This window comes from Oreochromis niloticus, linkage group LG1 (genome assembly GCF_001858045.2).
Source record: "Oreochromis niloticus isolate F11D_XX linkage group LG1, O_niloticus_UMD_NMBU, whole genome shotgun sequence".
Classification (NCBI taxonomy): domain Eukaryota; kingdom Metazoa; phylum Chordata; class Actinopteri; order Cichliformes; family Cichlidae; genus Oreochromis; species Oreochromis niloticus.
Window position 1 is genome coordinate 35,767,145 of NC_031965.2, and position 24,865 is coordinate 35,792,009.

The window sequence follows — 24,865 nt, forward strand, 5'->3', positions numbered from 1 at the left end:
CCAGCCGAGGGGGCGGTGTGGCAGCAATTTTCAACACCAGCCTATTAATTAACGAAAGACCAAGACAGACTTTTTATTCATTTGAAAGCCTGATGCTTAGCCTCGTCCACCCCAGCTGTAAAACTCAGAAACCAGTCTTACTTGTTATCATCTATCGTCCACCTGGGCCTTACACAGAGTTTCTCTCTGATTTCTCAGACTTTTTATCTGATTTAGTGCTCCGCTCAGATAAAATAATTATTGTGGGTGATTTTAACATCCATGTAGATGCTAAAACTGACAGCCTCAACATGGCATTTAATCTGTTATTAGACTCAATTTGCTTCTCTCAAAATGTAAAAGAACCCATCCACCACTTAATATAAATCACCTTGAGGCGCTAGTCTTGATCATTTATACAATTACACTTTTAAAAAAATGAAATAACAGTCACACAGAAACAAAAGTTAATTACTTGTAACTAAATAACTATTATTAGATGATGTTTTGAAGAAAAAGGAAGTACTCATATGTTACTGCTTTCCATATACGCAACAGATAAGAAGAAGTTAAGCCATAACTGTCAGGAACTGTTGAGAATTATAGGTTATCAAGGAAGTGAAACCTGAACCGGCATCTTATTGTTTTTCTAAAAATGGCAACCAGAGTGTGCAGCAGTAGGTCAGAGGGCTCTCAATATGTCTATCGCTCCACCATCGAGAGCCTTCTGACTCACTGCTGCACACTCTGTTTCAACTGCTGCACCGCGGAGGACAAGAGGAAACTGCACCGGGTGGTGAGGGCAGCAGAGTGGGCAATTGGCACCTTACTAACCCCCCTCAGAGAAATTTATACTGGTAGACTTCAGCAGAAAGCCAGCATCATTGTCAAAGACCCCTCGCACCCTGGACACTTGCAAAATAAAACTCTATATTTAGTATTTCCTGTTATTTATGCTTAGCTAGATTATTGCAATGGTGTTGTTTATTATGTTGCTCTCTTTTTTGCTTGTTTTCTCTTTTTATTCTTCTCTCAACAGGTGATCCAGGTGATTTGTTTTTTTTAAGTGCCCTTTCCCACTGTCCCTCTTCCCCTCTGCTTTTCTTTCTTTCTTTCGTTCTCCCTTTCCTATCCCCCAGTCATGTCTGTCCTATCTGTAACAACTGGAAATAAAATAAAATAAATAAATAACAACCAAGGTCAATCAAATGCACCAATATGGCAAGGCTGCGATGATCCACTTGGTAAAGTAAATTCGTTGGGCATCCTTCTTTGCCTTTGGACAGTAATTCTGATGGCTAAAGAAACAAACGGGACAGGCAAAAAAAAAAAGAAAAAAAAGAATTAATAAATCGTCTTATAGACAAGACAGTCCAGTGAGGGAAAGTCAGTGGAGTCCGTTCAGTCTTGTAAATATTGCGGAAGAATTCATGATTCAAATCTGAACTTTAAAAACTAGCATCTGTCATATTTCGGAAAAATTTCTACACTGATAAAAATGTGAGTATTCTATTTTATTATGCTTTTATTGAATGTGTTTTGTCCTTTCCCCTGGTATCAGGGCTCGGATACTTACAGTAGTGGTCAGAAGTTTACATACGCTCATCACTGGCATGAATGTCAGTGGTAAGTCTTTTAATTATTTCTTTGATTGTTCTTACAGTTATTCTTCAAGGTAAGTTATTCAGATGTGTCACCACTTTCCCGAGGTCTGAGAATACCTAATCTATCACCCTCATATGACAGGAAATTGGTCTAGATGATCACACCAGGAATCCTCACACAATAACATGCATACAGAGTGACATGTCAAAGATTATACTCAAGAGACAACCAGCACATGTAAGATTTCATTTCTAATACATGATGTGAATCATATTATGATATTTCTAAAAGATTTGATGAAAGCCCACAGTCAGTGTAGAAAACCATCTCAGAAGATGTGGACAGGGTCCTGTGTAAGAGAGACTGCAGGCTTTCTAGCAAACTGTTTCCTCTATTTCCACATATAACCTGAGACGTGTTTCTTGGTATTTCCTGTCCTAAGCTTAAACAGCATCATACACTGTTTGATCCAAACAGCATGTAGTATATACCAAGTGATGTTGCACTACTCCAGACAGTTTCAGGAGCTAGGGGTTTACAGTGGGTGATAAACACCTTCATCAGGAGGAGACAGAAGTGCATCAGAGGCCATCCAGGGAAAAAGCAGAGCAAGGAGTCATGCATGACATGCATGAGCAATTCATAAGAGTAATGCATAAAAAAAGAAGAAGAGTGTCTCCTGTGGTATTGCTGCCACCTGGTGACCAATGTTAAGCTTCTTATGTCGGGTCATGATGGTGCAGTTCAATATTAACAGCCTTGTCTCTTACTGAGTACTGCATTTTAGGAGTTCTTCATCTCTGTGCCCTCGTTCAAGACCGCTCTAAAGTAAATATTAATAAGCCATGAAAACCCTAACACACAAATTTTAACAGTAAATAAAGTAAATGCTTGTTTTATAAGAAAATCAGTTGAAAGTTGATTTTCAACTGACTAACTTTTAGAGATTTACTTTATCAATATCGGGGAAGAACTAACAAGATTAAATATAATGTATTTTAAAATACTGTTAGTGAATATAAATCATTCAGAGATTACTCTAGTTAGTTTCTCCTTTTACCTGAAAAGTGCTAAAAATATTAACTTAAATATAAATAGGTATAGGTAGGGTAGGTAGGTATGATGTTTTGGCAATGTCATCTCAAAGAGCCACTCATTGTAACCAAGTTATACAGAAGAGCATCTCTAAATGTACATCAAAACATGAAGAAGCCCACACTGGTATTACTCCTGTCAGAAAGTATAAAGAATTCAAAACTGCTACTCATTTTTTATCGAGTGGTTTTTATTGATGTTTGCGTGTTCATATCTCAAACAGGAAATCACAAGAATCTCTGTATTTTTTTTTTTTTACTTTCTGCATAGAAAAAGGAAGAAATAAAACATCTCTCACTCCCCCTCTCTCTATATATATATATTAGTTATACTGAACTACATATCAATAGAAGCCTATCACCTAATATAGGTCATAGATAGTACATTTGTCTTTTCAGTATCCGCTGTTGAAACTAGTAGTCACCATTTTCTGAGAGGAAGAGTCTCTGGTTGATGAGTTATTTGCAGCTTGAGACTTTGACCAGGCCAAAGCCACAGACCACAGGAAAATAAATAGACCTGCGAAGAGAAAAACATAGTTTGTCAGTTCTTCTAGTAAATGATCAAAGTTCAGTTCATCCTTGACATGAAGATCACATACTAACCTTGAAGGGAGTTCAATACGGTGAATACATAGATCCCAGGGAGTGAAACGTATGTAGTGCTGGCTAACCCCCAAGGTAACCCCAGCACACAGCTGAGGCCCAGCACTGTGACACAGTCCTTCCATAACCTCTTTCTTTTCTCTTTGTTTATCTTCTTCCAGTCACTGCTGCTTCCAAAGTTTCTATCACCTCTTCTTAGATCCCACATCTTAAACACCACCAGCCCCAGCATGCAGGCATTGAACAATACCACCAAGAAAGGAAAGGCCACGGTAGTGATGTAGCTGACTATGAGGAGCTTTTGTTCAGACTCGTTGCTCATCCAGCATCTGCTCATTATTAAAGACATGAAAAATGAATTTGCTTAGAAATAAAATCTCCTGAGGTTAGATTTGTATTGTTGATTGTCATTTATGCTTAGAAATATCTACTCATATATGCTTAGAGTTGTATAATCAATGTCATGTTGGTAGAGGGTTGATCCTTAATAGTCTGTGGAGACTCTGTGTGCCTCCCAGAGCACTCTGGCATGCACACACAACTTAAGGTCAGGAGAGAGGTTATATCTGCTTTTACATATGGTATAGCAAACACATGTATATCTGTTTAAGTCTAAGTGCCCTTTGTTTAGATGAACTGCTGAACTTCCAGACCAGCAGGTTTAGGGAAGTCCTTTATGGGGTCACATCTTGACCCCCCCCCCCACACACACACTTACACAACGCACAGGCAAGGTACTCTTTGTGTGTATGTATACATCCTATGTTAATGAACCTATGTATATTCATGTAACCTCAATAAAAGAGCAGTGTTACGGGGGAGCGGACGAGAGAAACTGGGGTCAAGCGAAGGAACGGCGTTTGTCCAGTTCTCTTCCGTGCACGAGAAACATAAAGAACCTTGCCTACTCGTGTCTTGCTTTGCTGTGTAATTACATTGTTTTCAACGTTCCAGCGAATAGGTTTAAGCTACAAACCTATCACCTGGCTCACTCTAATATAAAATGATACCAAAGATAGGTTCTTACATGTGTTGTGTTAAATTGCTGTTGCTGTAATTCAGAGTGTATTTGCCATAAACACGTGAAATCCCACAAACAGCTGCAACCACTGTAGGAAAACCTGAAAACATGGAAGACAGAATTAATGTCAGCTGAATGTTCTTTAGGACAGCGGAGGCATTATTATCACTGTAACTGCTTCTCAATGCTGCTGCTAGAGTCCAGAATGGTACATTAAACATGAACATATTCAACCATCTTTGTTAAGCTAACTACCTCTGTAAATCAAGGTTCACTGAAATGAGCTCATTTCTGAGTTTCGGACTCCTTAAAATTTTGTGCCCCATGCTGAATTCCCAGGCAATCTTACCAACAGCTGTTAATTCTAAACAACAGAATAAATTAGAATGACTAAAGCTGAACAATATACGATCGTCCAAATCAGATCGTCTGTTTCACGGTATTATTATCTGAACTTAAAACACATCTCTCTTAGACAGCCTTTTCAATTAAGGCCTAATTTATAACCGTGTCATTTAATTACTTTAAAAATACATTTTAAGAAATTTCGTGATTCATGATTTTTGTAAGTAGTTTTGTACCTATTTCAATTCAATTCAATTCAATTTTATTTATATAGCGCCAAATCACAACAAAAGTCGCCTCAAGGCGCTTTATATTGTACAGTAGATAGCACAATAATAAATACAGAGAAAAACCCAACAATCATATGACCCCCTATGAGCAAGCACTTTGGCGACAGTGGGAAGGAAAAACTCCCTTTTAACAGGAAGAAACCTCCGGCAGAACCAGGCTCAGGGAGGGGCGGCCATCTGCTGCGACCGGTTGGGGTGAAAGAAGGAAAACAGGATGAAAGACATGCTGTGGAAGAGAGACAGAGATTAATAACAGATATGATTCGATGCAGAGAGGTCTATTAGCACATAGTGAGTGAGAAAGGTGACTGGAAGGGAAAAACTCAATGCATCATGGGAATCCCCGGCAGCCTACGTCTATTGCAGCATAACTAAGGGAGGATTCAGGGTCACCTGGTCCAGCCCTAACTATATGCTTTAGCAAAAAGGAAAGTTTTAAGCCTAATCTTGAAAGTAGAGATAGTGTCTGTCTCCCGAATCCAAACTGGAAGTTGGTTCCACAGAAGAGGGGCCTGAAAACTGAAGGCTCTGCCTCCCATTCTACTTTTAAATACTCTAGGAACAACAAGTAGGCCTGCAGTGCAAGAGCGAAGTGCTCTAATAGGGTGATATGGTACTACAAGGTCATTAAGATAAGATGGGGCCTGATTATTTAAGACCTTGTATGTGAGGAGCAGGATTTTGAAATCAATTCTGGATTTAACAGGAAGCCAATGAAGGGAAGCCAAAACAGGAGAAATATGCTCTCTCTTTCTAGTCCCTGTCAGTACTCTTGCTGCAGCATTTTGGATTAGCTGAAGGCTTCTCAGCGAGTTTTTAGGACTTCCTGATAATAGTGAATTACAGTAGTCCAGCCTGGAAGTAATAAATGCATGAACTAGTTTTTCAGCATCACTCTGAGACAGGATATTTCTAATTTTAGAGATGTTGCGCAAATGGAAGAAAGCAGTCTTACATATTTGTTTAATATGTGCATTGAAGGACATGTCCTGGTCAAAAATGACTCCAAGGTTTCTCACAGTGTTACTGGAGGCCAAGGTAATGCCATCCAGAGTAAGAATCTGCTTAGATACCATATTTCTAAGATTTTCAGGGCCGAGTACAATAACCTCAGTTTTATCTGAATTAAGAAGCAGAAAGTTAGCGGCCATCCAGGTCTTTATGTCTTTAAGACATTCCTGCAGTTTAACTAATTGGTGTGTGTTACCTGGCTTCATGGATAGATAGAGCTGCGTGTCATCTGCATAGCAGTGAAAATTTATGCTATGTCTTCTAATGATGTTGCCTAGGGGAAGCATGTATAATGTAAATAGAATTGGTCCTAGCACTGAACCCTGTGGAACACCATAATTGACCTTAGTGTCTGAAGAGGACTCTCCATTTACATGTACAAACTGGAGTCTATTAGATAGATATGATACAAACCACTGCAGTGCAGTACCTGTAATACCTACAGCATGTTCTAATCGCTCTAATAGGATATTATGGTCAACAGTATCGAACGCAGCACTGAGGTCTAGCAGGACAAGCACAGAGATGAGTCCACTGTCAGAGGCCATAAGAAGATCATTTGTAACCTTCACTAAAGCTGTTTCTGTGCTGTGATGAGCTCTGAAACCTGACTGAAACTCTTCAAATAAGCCATTCCTCTGCAGATGATCTGTTAGCTGTTTGACAACTACTCTTTCAAGGATTTTTGATATGAAAGGAAGGTTGGAGATTGGCCTATAATTAGCTAAGACAGCTGGGTCTAGAGATGGCTTTTTAAGTAAAGGTTTAACTACAGCCAGCTTGAAGGCCTGTGGTACATAGCCGATTATTAGAGATAGGTTGATCATATTTAAGATCGAAGAATTAATTAATGGCAGGACTTCTTTGAGCAGTTTTGTAGGAATGGGGTCTAAAAGACACGTTGATGGTTTGGAGGAATTAATTATTGAAGTTAACTCAGAAAGATCAATTGGAGAAAAAGAGTCTAACTTAACATCGATGGTACTAAGAGTAGCTGTAGATAATATTACATCTGTGGGATGATTATTGGTAATTTTTTCTCTAATGATAAAAATTTTATTTGTGAAGAAGTTCATGAAGTCATTACTAGTTAACGTTAAAGGGATGGTTGGCTCAGTAGAGCTCTGACTTTTTGTCAGCCTGGCTACAGTGCTGAAGAGAAACCTGGGGTTGTTCTTATTTTCTTCAATCAGTGACGAATAGTAAGATGTTCTGGCTTTGCGGAGGGCTTTCTTATAAAGCAGCAAACTATTTCTCCAGGCTAAATGATGATCCTCTAAATTTGTGACACGCCATTTCCTCTCCAGCTTACGAGTTATCTGCTTTAGGCTACGTGTTTGAGAATTATACCACGGAGTCAGGGACTTTGGATTTGAGGCCTTAGTTTTCACAGGAGCTACAGTATCCAGAGTCGTACGTAGTGAGGAGGTAAAATTATTAACAAGATAATCGACCTCTGTTGGAGTAGCGTTCAGATAGCTGCTCTGCTCTATGTTGGTACAGGGCATTGAAGATGATAACAGTGGGTGGATTATATTCTTAAACTTAGTTACAGCACTTTCAGAAAGACATCTACTTTGATAAAGTCTACTCTCCACTGCTGTGTAATCAATTATTGTAAATGTAAATGTTATCAGGAAATGATCAGACAGCAGAGGGTTTTCAGGAAACACTGTTAAATATTCAGTTTCAATGCCATATGTTAAAACAAGATCTAGAGTGTGATTAAAGTGGTGGGTGGGTTCTTTTACATTTTGAGAGAAGCCAATTGAGTCTAGTAACAGATTAAATGCGATGTTGAGGCTGTCATTTTTAGCATCTACATGGATGTTAAAATCACCCACAATAATTATTTTATCTGAGCTGAGCACTAAATCAGATAAAAAGTCTGAGAAATCAGAGAGAAACTCTGTGTAAGGCCCAGGTGGACGATAGATGATAACAAGTAAGACTGGTTTCTGAGTTTTACAGCTGGGGTGGACGAGGCTAAGCATCAGGCTTTCAAATGAATTAAAAGTCTGTCTTGGTCTTTCGTTAATTAATAGGCTGGTGTGAAAAATTGCTGCCACACCGCCCCTCGGCCTGTGCTTCGGGATTTCTGGTAGTTAGAATGACTCGGGGGTGTTGATTCATTTAAACTAACATACTCATCCTGCTGCAACCAGGTTTCTGTAAGGCAGAGTAAATCGATTTGTTGATCAATTATTAAGTCATGTACTAACAGAGACTTGGAGGAGAGAGACCTAATATTTAATAATCCACATTTCACTGTTTTACTCTTTGGTTCAGATGTGGATACTGTATTGTTCTTTCTTTGTGATTTTTTATGTTTAAGTTGTTTATTGCTGGTTTTTAGTTTGTTTTTTGTCTTTTTGGGAGCTGACACAGTCTCAATGGAGATGGGTTTTTGGGGGGGTAGCAGGAGGAGAGAAGCTGCAGAGAGGCGTGTAAGACTGCAACTCTGCTTCCTGGTCCCAACTCTGGATAGTCATATTTTGGGGGGTTTAAGGCAAGGCAAACACTATTTGCCTTAGTGTTTGGTCAGTCTGTTGTGCTTAAATACGTTATGCAAATGAAGCGACTTTACTTGACCTTAAACCCTTTATTGTGATGTAGCACTTCTGCACAATACACTTTCATTTAAAGATTTGTGACAGTGTATTGCAGAGCAGCGTCCCACCTAAATGACACTCACCCCATCCAATCAGGCTGAGTTTGAGCAGGTACCTCCTCACATAGATATTAAAGACCCGGATGAGCAGAAGGTAGAGGTGGAACCCCTCCAGAGCACTCCAGGTCAGGGTGGCCAGCAGGGACCAGTGTAAAACCAGACCCAGTACCAGGCAAGATGAGCTGTCCTCTTTTTCCTTCAGTAGTTGGACCAGGAGACTGGACAGCAGGAAGGTGAGATGGAGGCAGAACATCGCCACTGTTAGCTGCATGTGCAGACTTATGGATTTCTCAGGATGCCGCCGACTAAAACAGAAACAGAATTATTCTCTTGTTGACAACTGTGGAGATAGTGGGCATTATTTTGCCTTTTTAGATGTTAGATCATGGTAACTCCACAATAATGCAGCAGATAAAACTATATGTAAGAAAGGCCATGAGGCTGTAGCCTCACTTCTCTAATGATCTCTTAACTAGATGTAACCGGCCAGTGAGCACAAAGTTGACTTAATAGCACACTTTGAGTGGCAGTCGCTTCATTTGCATAATATAATGTTAGAAATGTAACAGAATATGGGTCGAACACTGAAATGGGAAAATCAACAAATTCATTGAACAGGACATAGCAAACAAATTACAACAACAAACATGACAGAATCATTCTCAGACAGATATATTAATGTGCACGACATTTCTTTAATGAATTACTTTACAAATTTCAATCACAATCACATTTTTTTTTACCATTAATATTATGGATTTTGTTTATTGTTTTGAATGTTTTGGGAGGTTTTATGGCATTTCCAGGCCCTGGTAGCAGTGCTTCTTTGAGGCTACTTGACAGAAGATGTCTCTGGGGAAGTGGCTACATTTTGTTTATACCAGTATCAACATGTTAAAAAAATAGTTCCCAAAATGTAAGCAGCAACTGAGCTTTTGTGACGCAATCTCTGCAACCTCACACGCTCATCGTTCTTTGCAGAGACAACTGTTAGAGGAAGAGGAACGTTTCCTTATATAGGCCACCCTGACAAAAGTTAGCAAATACATCTATAGCAAAAGTTCGACCCTTTAGTTCATAAACAGCACAGTAGGCTCTCACAGTATTTGTGTCCTTAGAGGTTTTTGCCACAAACCACACTCAGATATATTTTGTCAGTGTATTACAGGGTATTATCCAGTGCTTTGGTGATGCAGAATATGAGTGCACTCTATTTTATTTTATGTAATTAGGCTGCTGTGGATACACACAGTGCACATAGGAATTAGTCTGAGTCAGGAGTTTCTTCTTTCCCTACAGAACTCTACAGATACCAGCTGTTTATGTAAATGGAAGCGGTGTAATACTGCGAACATCAGGATATGTACTGCTGAAGTGGAACTGTGGATAAATTCACTCCATGTATTCTATTTACAAAACAAATTTAAACTGTTGTTTTATACAGCAGTGTTTAATCATCCACAAGTCAACATGTCAGCTACTCCTCAGATAATCACTGACCTAATGCACAAACTGGACTCTGTTTGCTCACAAGGATCTAAATTCCTCCTTGTGAGACTTTAATCGTTGCAATTTAAAGAAGAGTCTGCAGTTAGCAGTACAGCTATGGTTTCATTTCATCAGAGTACTTAGGAAGAACAAACTGAGTCGAAAACAGCTCACGACTTTTTACAGAATGTTCTGTATCACAGTGTGCAACAGGAATTATGGCCTCTCTACAAGACTTACTCAACTCAGCAGGGTTGAGTAAATAATCTTGGATCTCACTTTTGACCTGTTGCCCCTGAGAAAGAGTGTCAAAAACAGTTTACTGAACCTCAATATATACTGCCTCGCCCCACCCTCTACTACCACCACCTTTTCCCACTCCTCTTCTTCCTGCAATAAGTTGTTTTCTGTATAATATCATAGCCAAAACTAATATTGTGAAAAAATGTGAAATACTTGCACAATGATGCTACTCCATTACATTTTATTAAATGTATGTATATTAACTGTATGAGTTCCCTTTGTTTGTCTTTGCCTGAAGGGCCACTGTGCACCTGGTGTCATGCCAAGCTAGTTTTCCCAGACAGAATTTGTTTCTCCTCCGCAGTGAGCGCAGGGTAAGCAAATGCTGTCTGAGATAACTCCCTTGGCGCGACAGGTGTCCAAGCACTGACAGCAGCCTATTTGTTCATTTTTTAACCCTAGAACACTATCGCTGGGTGATTTTCACCCGAGCAAATACATTTACATGATTTCTCTCTCCTGCCGCTGTTAGCGTGTCGAGGAGAGTGTGCCTTCACCAGGGAAGTCTCAAATGTCCCAAGATTGGGTGGACCAAAGACCAGCTTTCCAGTGTCATTATTTTTTTGTTTAGGAATTTTTGTTCTTGAATTCCTAATTTTTCTGTAATTTTGGAGCATTGTTTTAGGGTCCCCCCATGACACTTTTTTTCCATTTTGTTAGGCACGGCACAGTTGAAAATAAAAGAAGACCACTCTAATTTGTCCTGTGTTGTCATATTTTGATGACAAGTACTTCTTTTTGGTCATATTATATCGGGTAAAAATCACCCGGCATTAGTGATTGTGCTACTACGATAGTGTTCTAGGGTTAAATACTGGCACTGGATTGCCCAATCAAATTTCTTAATGCGACCGGCTCCTCCCCTACCTTCTCACGCACCTTGTGGGAAAGGTTTAGTGTGGAAGAAGTGGTGAAAAGGTGGAGCTGGAAAATTGAGAGGAAACAATACAAAATAAACTAAACATAAATGCAGCAAAATGTGTCTGTCATGGTCCGGGTGAGTGCGGGGCTTTTCCACTCTGCTGGGCTCCACCTTCAGGCGGAGACTCCAATCAGCCTTTACACCTGATTCCAATCAAGTCACCAGCATATAAGACCAGCGCTCACAACAGACCTCTGCCAGATCTACTGCTAGCTCACGACCCACCTGGCCATCATGCTTCACAAGCTGAACTACACGCATCTCTGTCTGGATGCTGGTTCTCTGTTATCAGGTTGCTCCCTTTTCATCGTAAGACTTCACCTGCCTGCCTCCCTGCCCTGGACCCTCTCTGGACACTTCTCACCCGGACCACCCTGGACACCCCCTCCTCGCATGACACTTTCACCTGCAATGCTGACTGTGTACCTGCCCCCTTTTTCCCTCCCCAGGACCCGTCTATGAAATCTTGCATCTAGTCATAGCACTCAGTCTGAGTTTCATGTTCATAGTTTGGCCTCATACTTCTCAGTTCATAGCTTTCACAGTTCACAGTTTATAGCATTCTCAGTTCATAGCCTTCATAGTTTCCTGGTTTGTAATTTAACTAGGCACTGTAAATAAAGCACTGTGTTCACGCCCGTTTTGCCTCCCTCTGTGTCTGCATTTGAGTCCTCACACACAGCCTGGCTCTCTCGGCCGTAACAGTGTCAAAGTAACGACATGTAAGCCGTCAGGGTTGCCTGACTGTGAACCAGCAACAAATAGTAACTAATCCTCACAGGTTGCTGGTGCTGCTGCTAACACCAGCTGTGGAGAAGTGAGGAAGCAATGGAGGAATGGGAATTTCTAATAAGGAAAAAAATGATTTTTCATACTAGTGAACCCTTCTCAGAATCATTTTGTCATATCACTAGAACAGGCTGAAACCATCTTGAAAAGGGTGAATATTAGGACAGCTGCATTGATATAGATGATGATAAGCTCATCGTTCTAGATCATGCAGCATATAAGCATTTAAAAAAACTAATGTGTGGGTGTTGTGGTCAGAGACGTTATCACTGAGCTGTCACTAACAAATTGAATGCTGAATATTAGACTATAGCTTTTATACAGTCACTTGCAAAGTGTATATTTTCTCTAGTTTCTTATTTTATCATAATTGGGAACTGAAAACAATAAAGTTTTAAATGTGAATAATATGACATCTACTCACTGTAGATAAATATAGATGAACAAACTGATCAGTGCGAAGGGGGCGGAGAGTCCTGATCCAATGTAAGTGATGTAGCTTAGCTTGTCGGCATCAGCTTTTGTCACCGATATTCCTGGATTCTGCAACATAAAAAGATGAAGTTGTTTTGAAATGTATTTTACATAATACATTTGTTTTTGTAATAGCCCAAAATTTGTTAATTGGTGAATCCCTAAATTTCCTCATCTCCATGTTAAAATGGCGAGATGTTTACATGTTGGTGCAATAAATGGTTGGGACTGTATCGGTTGGTTCACCTTTCATGACAATTATATGATGAGTGAATTATTTTATAAGTGATCCATGTGCTGGCAAAGCTTAAAATTAGAGCGACAGGTGTGCTGACATATGAACCCGTAGCCTTAAATTGTGACTTGATGCCATGATGGCTCCTGCGATCTTTTATACAGTCTATGTGTAATACACTAGTTTGCTTATAGAATAGAATATCCCTTTATTGTCATTGTACATGCACAATAAAATTATGGGTACAATGAAATTATAATTATAATTTAAATATCATAATTATTATCTTTGAGTGTATTGCTGACATTTCAGCTCTGGTCATTTGGTTGTGGAATGACTGGAATAAAAAACATCACCATATAAAGTATACATTTGAGACAGCCTCTCAATTTAAATTGTTTATCATCAGTAACAGTTGTTAAACAATAATTAGATTAAACATGGTGTTTGCCAAAGGATTTTATAATATGTAGGAAGAGATTTTCAGTTTACCACAAGCACAGCAAAGAAGCTCAGATGGTTGCAGCTGCAAATAAATTCATGTGCCGTGTAATTTGTTTCACAGCCTTGACCGCTCCAGTAACCTGTAAAGAAAACATTCTGAGTAACTGAGTCATTTTCATTTAGAAACAAACATACTGAAGGTTGACATCTCCAATAGTACCTGTTCCATCCTCTGCTGATGTTTCCTGCCAAAATACGCAAGTTCCACTTTCAACCTGGAATCAAAATGAAAGGTAAACAGATTTATTTTATTTAGGACAGTGCATGTTAATGAACATACATGTAAAAAAAAATTACATGAATGTAAACATACCAGATTATAGCCAAGGGCTAATTTCCATCTGTTACTGTAACAGGTTGTTACATTTTCTATTTAAGATGTTAGTCCAACAATTTTGTCTTTTTACCTCTTTGTTGTGTTTGAAGCTTAACGTGATGGGTTGTGAGAGATTCTCGACTGCACGGTTTCCTGCCCGCACACATACGACTGAGTCCCTAAACACTTTGCCATTTCTGCGGTAAATTTGTTGTATCCTATTTCTTGGGGGAGGACTCAGCTGAAAGAAGGACGGCACATAGCAGTTATGTTAAGGTGAGATTAATTTGAAAAAAATTATCTCAAATCTCAAAAATGAATCTAGCCTTTAATCCTGGCAGAGGACTTGTAGTTACATTTCCACATCACTTAAGATATTTTTTTTAATGTTGGTTGGTTGTAGCTACAGTATGTACAGCCACAAGTAGGGGGTTATGAAAAAGTATTTGCATTTTGAAGATTTCTTGTATATTTCTCGCACTTACATGTTTCAGACCATTAAACAAATTGTAATATTAGTTAAAGATAGCCAAAGAAAACACAACATTCAGTTCTTAAAAGTTGACTCCATTTATTAAAGCAGGTTTGCTATCCAAACCTACCTGCCCTAGGTGAAAAATCAATGCCCTCTTAACCTCATAACTGGTTGTACCATCCTTAATGCTTGGCTGCAGCAGAAACTGCAATCAAGCATTTGCAATAACTGTCAACATTTTTTTACATGACTGTGGAGGAATTTGTCCCAGTCTTCTTTGCAGAATTGTTTTCATTCAGTCACACAAGGATTTTTGAGGCTGAATTGTCTGTATAAGGTTATAAGTTAAAGGCACATTTCATTTCTATGTTCAGGCCTGTGAAACAGGCTCTGTAAGATTAGCAGACATCTGCGAAAGAACAAAACTAAACGCTCCAGAAACTGACATAATAATGCTTGTGAAGCATGTTGCTGTGAGTTGGCTGTACTGTAGACTTTTTATAGAACTGTAGTCAGAATGCATTACTTGGCTGAAATAAACATTTTAAAGTCTGATAAACTTGTTTGTTGACTGATTGAGGAATATATAATATAAGAGAAATATTTTTGATTAAATTAAAGCAAACATTTCTCATTGTGGCCCTTAGTGAAAACAACTCTTTATTAAAGGAGCAACTTTTAATCATTTTTCATAATAAGCAACAGCTGACTGAAGATACTCTGCTCGTGGAATGCAATGCACATCTGCATTAGAAAAAGAGCAACTTTCTGCGTATGAAATAATTAAGGTTTGTTTTCTGTTGCCTTTAGCATTACTGACCTTAAAATAACTGCTGTTAATTACAGAGGCCACCACCTGGACCTCCACCTCAGGCACATTTCCTCTGCTTCTCTGGAGAGCTGATGATGGGATGTGAACTCTATGTTCAAATGTAGGACTCACATCAACCTAAAAAGCATACATGAAAACATAACTTTAAATAATCTGATGTAGTTGGATATTAGAATTCGTTAATACAAAAAAACATTTTTACTTCTAAAAAGCAAAATAAAATAATCTATTGGTTGTACAGAAAAATTGAGAAAACACAACAATACAGAAACATAAAAATGTACTTATTTCACTTCTAACAAGCACTTCAGCCCCAAATGACCTCACCTCTTGACGCGAGTCTACTTTGAGTTGTTTAATGCCCGTCATGATGCGGCCTCTTGGTTTGCAGGTCATAATTCGATCTTCATAACAACTACCAACAGATATTTAACACAGTTCAGAAATATAAACATGCAAACAGGGATATAACTGAGGATGAAAATAACAAACTCATGGAAAGAGATCAGAAGTAAGACGAATTAATTATTTCATAGTGGGCATTTCTGTCTGATTTGATTACTTAATTTGTTCATAGCTATACATTTAAAGGAGAAAAAATGAAACTACAAGAATTTGAGGTGAACAGAAATAAATTCTGTTGTATTTGGTTTAAGCACCCTTCAGTGCTTTTCAATTTGCACAAAATAACACTGAGCTGTGAAAATCTCTGACGATAATTAAATAATAATGTCCATATTATCATAGTATCAAATTCTACAGCTTTGTCAATTCTTTTTGGCATCTCAGAATGTGACACTGTTATCTTTGGCATCAATGTTTATAAAATCTTGTTTTACATAGACTTTTCGCCATGAGCCCTCAGCATCACATTTCAATGCACTGTCTAACCTTAAGGGTTAGTTTTCAAAGTAAACTGGATTATTTTAACTTGAACAGTGAGAGAAAGAGGACACGCAGTCTTATGATTTACGTAATCTCCACCACTTCTGCCTATGTCTGAGCTCTTTAAATCAAGAAATATAAATACCAGCTAAAACTTTATCATTGTCATCCAAATAGTGTTTCTAGATGAATCATTAAGTATGTAACAAGTTTAACAAACACCAGCTTACACAATACACTTACACAATAATACAAAATTATGGTTACTCCAAAGTGTTACACTGTGTTCTTCTAGTTAATGTATTTGAACTGTGAATCAATCCTCCATTGTCCTCTCAAGTAAGACTGGTCTTGCTCTCAGCATTCAAGTATCAATTTGTGATTAATTTGTGAGAGGCTGTACACTAACACGCTAATGAGTACTACTACTGTACACTGTAAAATGTAATTCTAGATGTTTGTTATTTCAACATATTATTCTATATCAGTTTGACGATAGATGACTGAAGTTGTTGTTATAACATAGAATTACAAGTTAAAAACGTCCCAATTACACCAAAAAAAGCTAACTTGAAAACTCATGTCCAGCTAAATCAGCAACTTATGTGAACTTGACAATGTGGGTAAGCTGAGCACAGCAGGATTCAAAACTGCCTCACGTGACTGCTACCGAGGTGCATCATGAGGAATTGGCGGTTAACGACATGCTCACTTTACTTGGACGTTTTCTAATCGTCTTCTTTGGAATATGCTTTCAAGGTGAGTAACATTGGTTATAACTATAAGGAAAGAGAGCTACAAAAGTTGGAACATGTTTTGAATTTATGGCATGATGTGTGTTTTTCTCTTTTACCGAAATGTTTGCTTTAGCTAATGTAACTTTAGCCGACAAGGTCCAGCTTGTATGTCATGACCAAACTTGACCTAATAAACTGACATATGGCCTTTTTTATGGGTTTAATGTGGCACTGACCAAATCACAAGTATTGTGCCGCTAGCTTTAAGGTTGTGCACTCAACCACTGTTGCGATATTAGCAAGCTAACTCAGCTAATTAATAAAGCTTATTTCATATTGTCTCTGTACTTGTAAATTTCTTTCAAGTTCACAGGCTGTTGTATTTTGGTGGAAGTTCATTTTGGCAATATTTCCAATAACTGACTGGGTTCAAAAAGAACTTTTTGGCAGGACTCCGATGCTTGTTGTCATCTGTTTACCCCTATATAATTACTTAAGTTGTTATTAACTGCTGCATGCTAAGCTGCAAGAGTGCACTGAGGACTGAGACAAAATATGGTCTACAAACCAGCATTATATTAGTTTTTATCAGATAGTCCTCCAGTGTGTTTATTTTTTGCTTTAATTCTATTGTGCTGTTATTTGTTACCCTGAAATGCTTTATGCTTAACAACAGTTCACTATTTTGACTTATTTTTGAACTCTTGTGATCAGTATGACTAGATTGTGTGAGTTTCCATACTAAAAGAGCTGTAGTGATAAAATAATTGGCATCAGAGACACTGATTTTTGGCATGGTATACTGCAGAAGTTTTTTTTTTTTTTTTGCATAATTTACCTTTTAATTAAACTGCATTCTCTGTATTGTAACAAAACTAACATTGTTTATATGTCAGAAAATTAGCAAACATGAATAAATGGCGAAAACAATATAATTATAACATATATTTTTATTTTACTTATTTTAGGTCTGTGAAGCCAAACTTGATGCTGGGGATTTATTTTTGTCAGTGGAGTCAAATGGTAAGTTACAATTTGTGCATTTTGTCATACTGGAAACACCACAGATTATATTGTAACTTAATAGCTCTGTAGAACAAATGATATAAAGATTGTAGTGTCAGGGTACTTCTTAAGAAGTAATATGGCACTATTGATGATCACATGCAGGTGGCATAAACTAAATATTCAGACCTGTTACCAACAAGTGATTCATTAACAAAAGCAATGGAGCAGACTGTTTAGGTTCTTGTGGTTGTAATAACATCCATAACTGCAAGTTTGTCATTAATTTATTTTCACAGGTCTAGATGATCACATCTGTCTTTGTCATTTAAATGAGGTGGACTTGCAAACTTTGCACTCTTTTGGGTAAATTGCTGTCCACTACATATACACAGAATGTGCACAGTATTTCAGATCTAAAAAGGGAGTATGTAATGGACTTGCTGGCTTTAATGTAAAAAGCCTGTTGTGTAACTTTAATGAGGCAGTTGGACTAAAACAGTATTGCTCATCAAGGTAAACATCTGAGGAATAAGGAAACTGTTACTTGTCCTTTTAGTGTTCTTTTAATCGCATGTTTACTAAAGTTTTACATCACATAAGTCATTTTCACAATCATTCTACTTTAAAAGATTTCAAGACAGAGCTTATTGTTCTCTGAACTTCCTTGTTTGCTGAACGGCAGGTAAAGTGCATCTTTTTGTTTGTTTGCTTTTGTGTGTTTGTGTTTTCTCTAATGGGCCTCAGATGACTGTTTGCTTAAATTTGGGTCTCAAAGAATCTTTTTTTTATTCTGTCTGTACTCTCCACCCCTCTTCTTCTATTGCTCAGGTTGAAGCAGAATTTGCCCGTCTTACATCTGTTGACCTGAAAGGGTTCCTTTTTGCTGTGCTTGACCATTGTGGAGAGGTTCGTGGAGCTGTACAAAATCAAGAGCGGCATAGGAGGGCTAACTAGGCTCATAAGATGCTTCAATGATGATGTAAGTGTTCAACTGCGAAATCTAATCCTTTGTTTAAGTTTTAGGTTATCCAGTTCAACTGATGAACTCATTGAAAGAAAGCTGATAAGTAAAGTCTGTCATCATATTTCACAACTGGACATTTAGTGTGGTAACTTTTACAGAATCTATGTATATTGGTAGTAGGTTGGATATCATATTCTACTTGAATGTCCTGATAAGCCTGATTCAAAATCTCCAATGATAATCATATATTGATGGAATTATGTATCAAAAAGCTGTGAATTTGGAGCTGTCTACATGCTTCATAAACACTGTTTAAAAAGTGTTTTTGTTTTCTTTTTGACTTCTTTGACCAGAGCCCTACAAAAAGGAAGAGGACAGAGGACCTCATTTTCTAAAGGAAGATCCCTCACACACTTTCAAGACTGTGAAGGTTAGCATTGTTTCTTTTAGTAAATTTAATAATGACAGCACCACAGTGGATTTTAAATTAAAAAGTACATGTGTACTTTTTCCTCACCAAATGTATTATTACAAGATCTTTGACACTGGATTTGGTCTGGGTTTCAGAGAAACTAACTGGCAAGCTAGCATTGATATTATTAGTGTCTTGTGTTTATTCATGTCTTCACCAGGGTCTTTGACATTTCGCTGCTGTACTGTTCACTTCAGCTTTACGTTTGATTTCTCACATTGTATATTGTAATGGCAGAGATATTAGGATATTTAAGGGGCTGCAGTGGCTGCTACAGCTGTGGGGGGCAATACTTTGGTGAAATGTCCTGGACCCTGGAAAAGAGACTGTGTAGACTGGGTAAGCAATTAAAGGTTACTGGCCGAGAGTCATTGGGCAGCTGGGTAAAGGTGGATGTTGATATTCAGTGCCAATTATGCAACCTGTTCAGCCATGTCTATATGCTCTTTTTTCATGCTGTTAATATAGGGGGAAAAATAAACTTTAATCAATAAACTGATTAAAGAAGCATTGTCTATGGAGCCACAATCTGATCCTGTAGTGTAGCTGCAGTTTGCACATTTCATGTATTCTCAGCCAGATTTGGTTTAGAGCACAGCCAATATTTAGCATAAGTAGATTTAAATTCACACACTGGTGATGGCAAGCTACATTGTAGCCACAGCCGCCCTGGGGCGCACTGACAGAGGCGAGGCTGCCGGACACTGGCACCACCGGGCCCTCTGACCACCACCAGTAGGCAACAGGTGAAGTGTCTTGCCCAAGGACACAACGACTGAAACTGTCAGAGCCGGGGCTCGAACCGGCAACCTTCCAATTATAAGACGAACTGTCAACTCTTCAGCCACGATTCAGTCATCCACCCATGTGTGTGAATGACTGAATGTGTAAAGCGCTTTGGAGTCCTTAGGGGACTAGTAAAGCGCTATACAAATACAGGCCATTTACCATTTAAATTGAAAATTTTGTTTGAATTCTGCAATTGAAGACATGCTCAGTTATTTATGAACATGGTCTTTGTTTAAAGCAAGAAATGGATTTGTAACATGGGGGTGCATATCTCATTCTGAAAAAACTTTAACAACTAATAAGTGTTACCCAAAGCCAATCACCATCATCCAAAGCATCAGTATGGCTCTTCTTTGGAAAGACATGAATTGTTAAGCACAAGGGATATTGTGTAATTGTAATTGTGTAATTTTTTTTTTTTTTTTTTGTCTTTGAACCCTTTTATAGCCGACAGGTATTGAAGACACGTTTTCTAAGAGGACGAAAGTTGGCATTGCGATGGTGAAAGAAGAAGACATCATCGATGTGTTGGTTGTCCTTGAGGCGGCAGTAATCCTGTCTAATCTGAGGGATGTCTCAAGTGCCATTTCCATGCTGATGGGCCTTCTTTTTGCCCTCAACATAGACTATCCAAAGGAACTTAAGGACATCTTTGAAGTCATTCAGAACATCCTAATGAACATTGGTGGAAGGCAGTGCATCTCACTAGTGCATGGTCTAAGAAACAGACTCTTGCAGAAAGCCATGCAGAACTGTAATTGTATGCTCCTTAGTGTTAAGGACAGTTTTTATTTTACTGTTTGTTTTTTTATTTTTGCAAGTTCTCATTCTCACTTTTGTATGTCACTAAATGACTACACTTTACATTCCAGATTAGACAATTACTCATTTGTTCATGGTTTAAGAAACTTATGTGAACAACAATATGCTGGACTTTGCAGATGCTTATCTCATGCAAGTCAGTAGTTTTTCCTTTGTTTTGCAATTGAGCAGACTCAAACTGATGTTTCTGAAATATTCATATTATCAAATGTTTCAGAAGCATGCACTCATTTTCAGAGATATTGGTTCTGTGGAATTTGTTGCAATTGTAAACGAAGACAAATACAAGAGTTTGATGTCTTAGTTGTTATAAACTGATCTTTACTGTCACTTATCAAAGGTTTTGTACTATTTTAATATTTCAAGTTTTATGCTAACAGGTGTGACTGAGCACAATGAAGTTTAAAAATTTTGTAAATGTAAAGAATAACTTTTCTAAAATAGCAAGTGTTCCGTTGATACATTACATTAATGCAGACTTTATGTTGTTACTTCACAAGAATCACTACTGCTCCTAGAGTATTGGTCAGAATTTAATCTTCACCCAAACTGGGCTCAAGACCAAGTTCAAATTTATTGTTTCACAGGGAGCAGCCTTTGAGTTTTGATGGATTGTGAGCCTGATGAGCTACGTCACTGATTTTTCTGTTTCTCAGATGACTAAGATGGCACAATAAATGGTGAATGTTGGGTGCTCATGAGTAATTGTCTTGTCATGTTCTTAAAACAAACTTTCTGTATGAAATGATCAGATAGACTTTAATGGAATCTGTGGGGTTTTATTTTTTTTTCTGTAAACAACAGAAAATTAATTTAAAGGAATGTAGGTATTTAGACCTGAGCTCTAAGATGAACCTAACAGGTAGTTTTGCTGAAATGGATGTTAGAAAGCTAAAAAAAACAAAACAAAACTTAAGATGTTTAATACACATTTTTCTTTACATCCAGTCAATCAACTCTGATAATTAAAATGAAAATGATTTACAAGTTCACTCAGCTACCTTAAGGAGCTCAGTTAATTAATAAACTTAAATCAACTTAGCTAACAGATTATGTTAGTTAAGCTAAAATAGATTCCTAAGTTAAAAGAACTACTAAAGTATTTGAATTAACTAAAAAACCCAAGTCAACTGAACTAGGACAAGAGTTTAAACAATAGATTATTTTAATTTAGCTGAAAGGGTTTTCCCAAGTAAAAATGACAATTAAAGGAGTTGAACTGACTAACAAATCTCAGTCAACTAAACTAAGATGAAAGTTTAGACAACATGTGATTTTTCATTAAGATAACAATTGGTTGTGTTATAAGAACAAACTCTATTTCTTGACTTAACTTAAAATTTTAAGGCAGCCCTTTACCTCATATTTTTAAGTTGAAACAACAAGTTATATTTTACAGTGTAGAGATGAAAATATTTTAGCAAGTATTGACAGTATTTCATGTATCAGGGTTATACAATTTTTCAAAAACAGGAATGTGACATGTACAGTAAGTTGAATTACCCAATCCATGAGTCATGCTTTCGGCATTCATCTAGAACATTTTCACAAAAATCTGTCAGAGTGAAACACAGAGAAATGGAAACATCAAAATTAGCGTAATTAATACATTTAAATAAGACTTAAAGCTGATAAAATGTCTAAGTGGCATCTAACTCTAGAAACTCATGAGAGACAAGATGTTCTTTTACAAGTGTTTGATCAACACTTGATGAAACTGTATGAAGTTCTGTGAAACTTGTTGACTTAGAGTCCTTACTAGGTTTTGGTAACAAAGAAGCTGGGGTAATTTTACTTTTCTCAAGGATTCAATTACTTTGAGATATTTAGTGTGCTATTCACCTCACAAGCATACTCCTTTCAACATAAGAGTGATAACATGGTAGGTTTACTCACCACCAGCTTGCGACACAGAAAAACAGAGGGTTGTTGTGATAAAAAGTGTAGTCCACATCGCGTCTCACTCATCAACAGACACAGATTTGCTGTAAGAGATCCACAGGATATTTTTCTGCCTGGTTGATGTTTGCTGAATGAGATCAAATTGCAGTTTCACATCTACATATATCACATGCTTTAACAGACCTGTGGTTCACAGCTCAGATGAGGAAATGACTCACATCAGGCAATTTCTTTCAGTGCTATCACAATGATCAAGTACTTTGAAGCTTTTGCTGTAAATTTTCACAGAAATATTAACTGTGTAGAAAAACAGAGTCATTTAACAGTCTGTCTGTGAAGACAGTTCTAATATCGTATGTATTTTTAAAAATGAAAAAATAGAAACAGATACAAATTGTGTGCTGTAACTGAATGACTGACATTAGATGATATCTAGAGAAGGACCTTTCTAAAACATAGTTTTCCTATGTATGCAGAAGAAAACAAAAGGTCAAGTGACCGTGGTCAAGAAGTACTGATACTTACAACTTGCTGAGGAAGTGAAACAGGAACTTGCACCACACCAGTTGTTCTACAGGTTGCAGCACACATAGTAAAATAAAATGCAAATCTTTGAAAATAAAGTCTTTGAAGGTAACTGGACTCCAGTATTTCTTCTTTCCTCTATTTCATTTCTAATCAGAATAGCTAATGTGTTATTCCAAAAATTATTCCAATAATAAGCTTACCTTAGATCTAATGAGGTTTGGTGTGATGAACTTGTGGTATTACAGGTTTATCATTCTAAGTAATGGTAAGGAAAGTTTTCTGTGCATTCTCTGCTAGTGGGTAACCAGATCCACAAGAAGATGTGTCAGACACCTTCATAAAGACATGCACAAATTATTCAAAATTATTTTTTGAGGTCTAAGAACTTCAACAGATGTGTTGAAAAGTGTAGCACTCCACCTGTTATACTGAGTCTAAACCCTCCTACATCAGTTTAGACCCACTATGTTGGGTGTTGGGTTCGTTATTAGAACAGATTCCACAATGGTTTTGGTATGGACAGGAATCAGGGAAACTAACCGTAAACCCCTTGCCTGCAGGTTACACGTAAACACTAATGAAAGAATGGACCCCAGACAACTTAAGCACAAGAACAGAACATTTACTGTAGTTAGGTGCAGGATAAAAATCTACAAAAACACACATTTTTTAAAATTCAAATGATATCACAGTTCCTTCAGCAAATGAAATATGCTTTTTAAATTAAATAATACCGTTTGAAATGATATTAAGCAACACAAAATCAGGTTATCACCTATTGGTGATGTTGTGCCAAAATGTGATTGCCTGTCAAAAACTGATTTCCGGTATTTGCCAAGAAGCGACTCCCCATATTTACACTGCTATAAAAAAAACTTGTTGGCCTATACTATGTGAAACGTGTCAAATGTATCCCTCATGAATGATATCAAGTCATCTTGAGCCACAAACAACATTCTTATCACAAGGTAGAAGCCACAATCAGTTTTTGGCAAAGTGACTTTTATGTATCCTTTACTATCCTGTTAAAAAATCTCATTGACATTAAAAAATGGCTTTTTAAGAGTAATGTGGCCAAGAGGACAGCAGAAATTGCAACAAATATAGCAAGAGTTCTAAAAAGACATTTTAAGGGGCCAAAAAGGACTGGACTGGTTATGTATGTACAGTAACAGAGTCATAAAGATATAAAGTCATAACTGTTAATTTTTAAATTTTATGCATAACCCCTTTGTAAATCTTGTTTGCTAAGGTCTGTTGACCAATATAAGTAAAGACACTGCACATAAAAATGGAAACACTGGAAATCAGTTTTTGGTAGATAAACACACAAAAAGTCCGACTTATAGTTCAGTGGCTCTGTCGGTGGCTGCTCACCAGTCCCACACTGAATCCAGTTCCTCCTGAGGACACCGCGCTGTCTCTGCTACAGTGCGTCAGCAAGTCACTTTACAGCTCTCCGATGGTCCATAACAGCAGCCTCCGTTGATCAGACGAGTAGTCGCGACTAACCTTTAACCTCAGCAGTTGCAGCTGAAAACACAGTTCTACACGTGGTGCAAGTCTCGGGAATGTCACCCCACACTGTTAACGTCTCGTCACACACTAAACAAAACCAAGTGTCTTGCACGTGCTGAACTAACACTCGTGTCTCTCCGCCACGTTCTCTCCTTCTCAATCTCAACACACACACCGCTAGTAACTAATATGCTACCTTCACGGATCTCTAGAAAATTCGATGTTGCATATGAGGGAATCATTTTATGATTCATATAATAGTTTTGTTGCTCTAATTAAC

At 37.7% G+C, this 24,865-nt stretch overlaps 1 protein-coding gene across 8 annotated transcripts; it reads right to left on the bottom strand.

The window, feature by feature from the left end:
- Positions 1–2,862: 2,862 nt before the first annotated feature.
- On the bottom strand, positions 2,863–24,720 carry LOC102077352 (adhesion G-protein coupled receptor G1). Of its 8 annotated transcripts, none has more exons than XM_019361091.2 (14): positions 24,445–24,720; positions 23,065–23,110; positions 22,534–22,622; positions 22,141–22,192; positions 15,288–15,375; positions 14,949–15,077; positions 13,745–13,894; positions 13,498–13,552; positions 13,326–13,417; positions 12,549–12,667; positions 8,647–8,927; positions 4,312–4,405; positions 3,285–3,613; positions 2,863–3,198 (listed from the first exon to the last, which is right to left on the bottom strand). In XM_019361091.2, the coding sequence occupies exons 3-14, from the start codon at positions 22,589–22,591 to the stop codon at positions 3,074–3,076; spliced, it is 1,572 nt and encodes a 523-aa protein (XP_019216636.1). In that variant the 5' UTR covers positions 22,592–22,622; positions 23,065–23,110; positions 24,445–24,720; the 3' UTR covers positions 2,863–3,073. The 8 variants fall into 8 exon arrangements, with proteins under 8 accessions (XP_019216636.1, XP_025763887.1, XP_019216635.1 ...); XM_025908102.1 differs by having other exon boundaries at positions 22,534–22,811; XM_019361090.2 differs by having other exon boundaries at positions 23,268–24,720.
- Between the last annotated feature and the right edge of the window lie 145 nt (positions 24,721–24,865).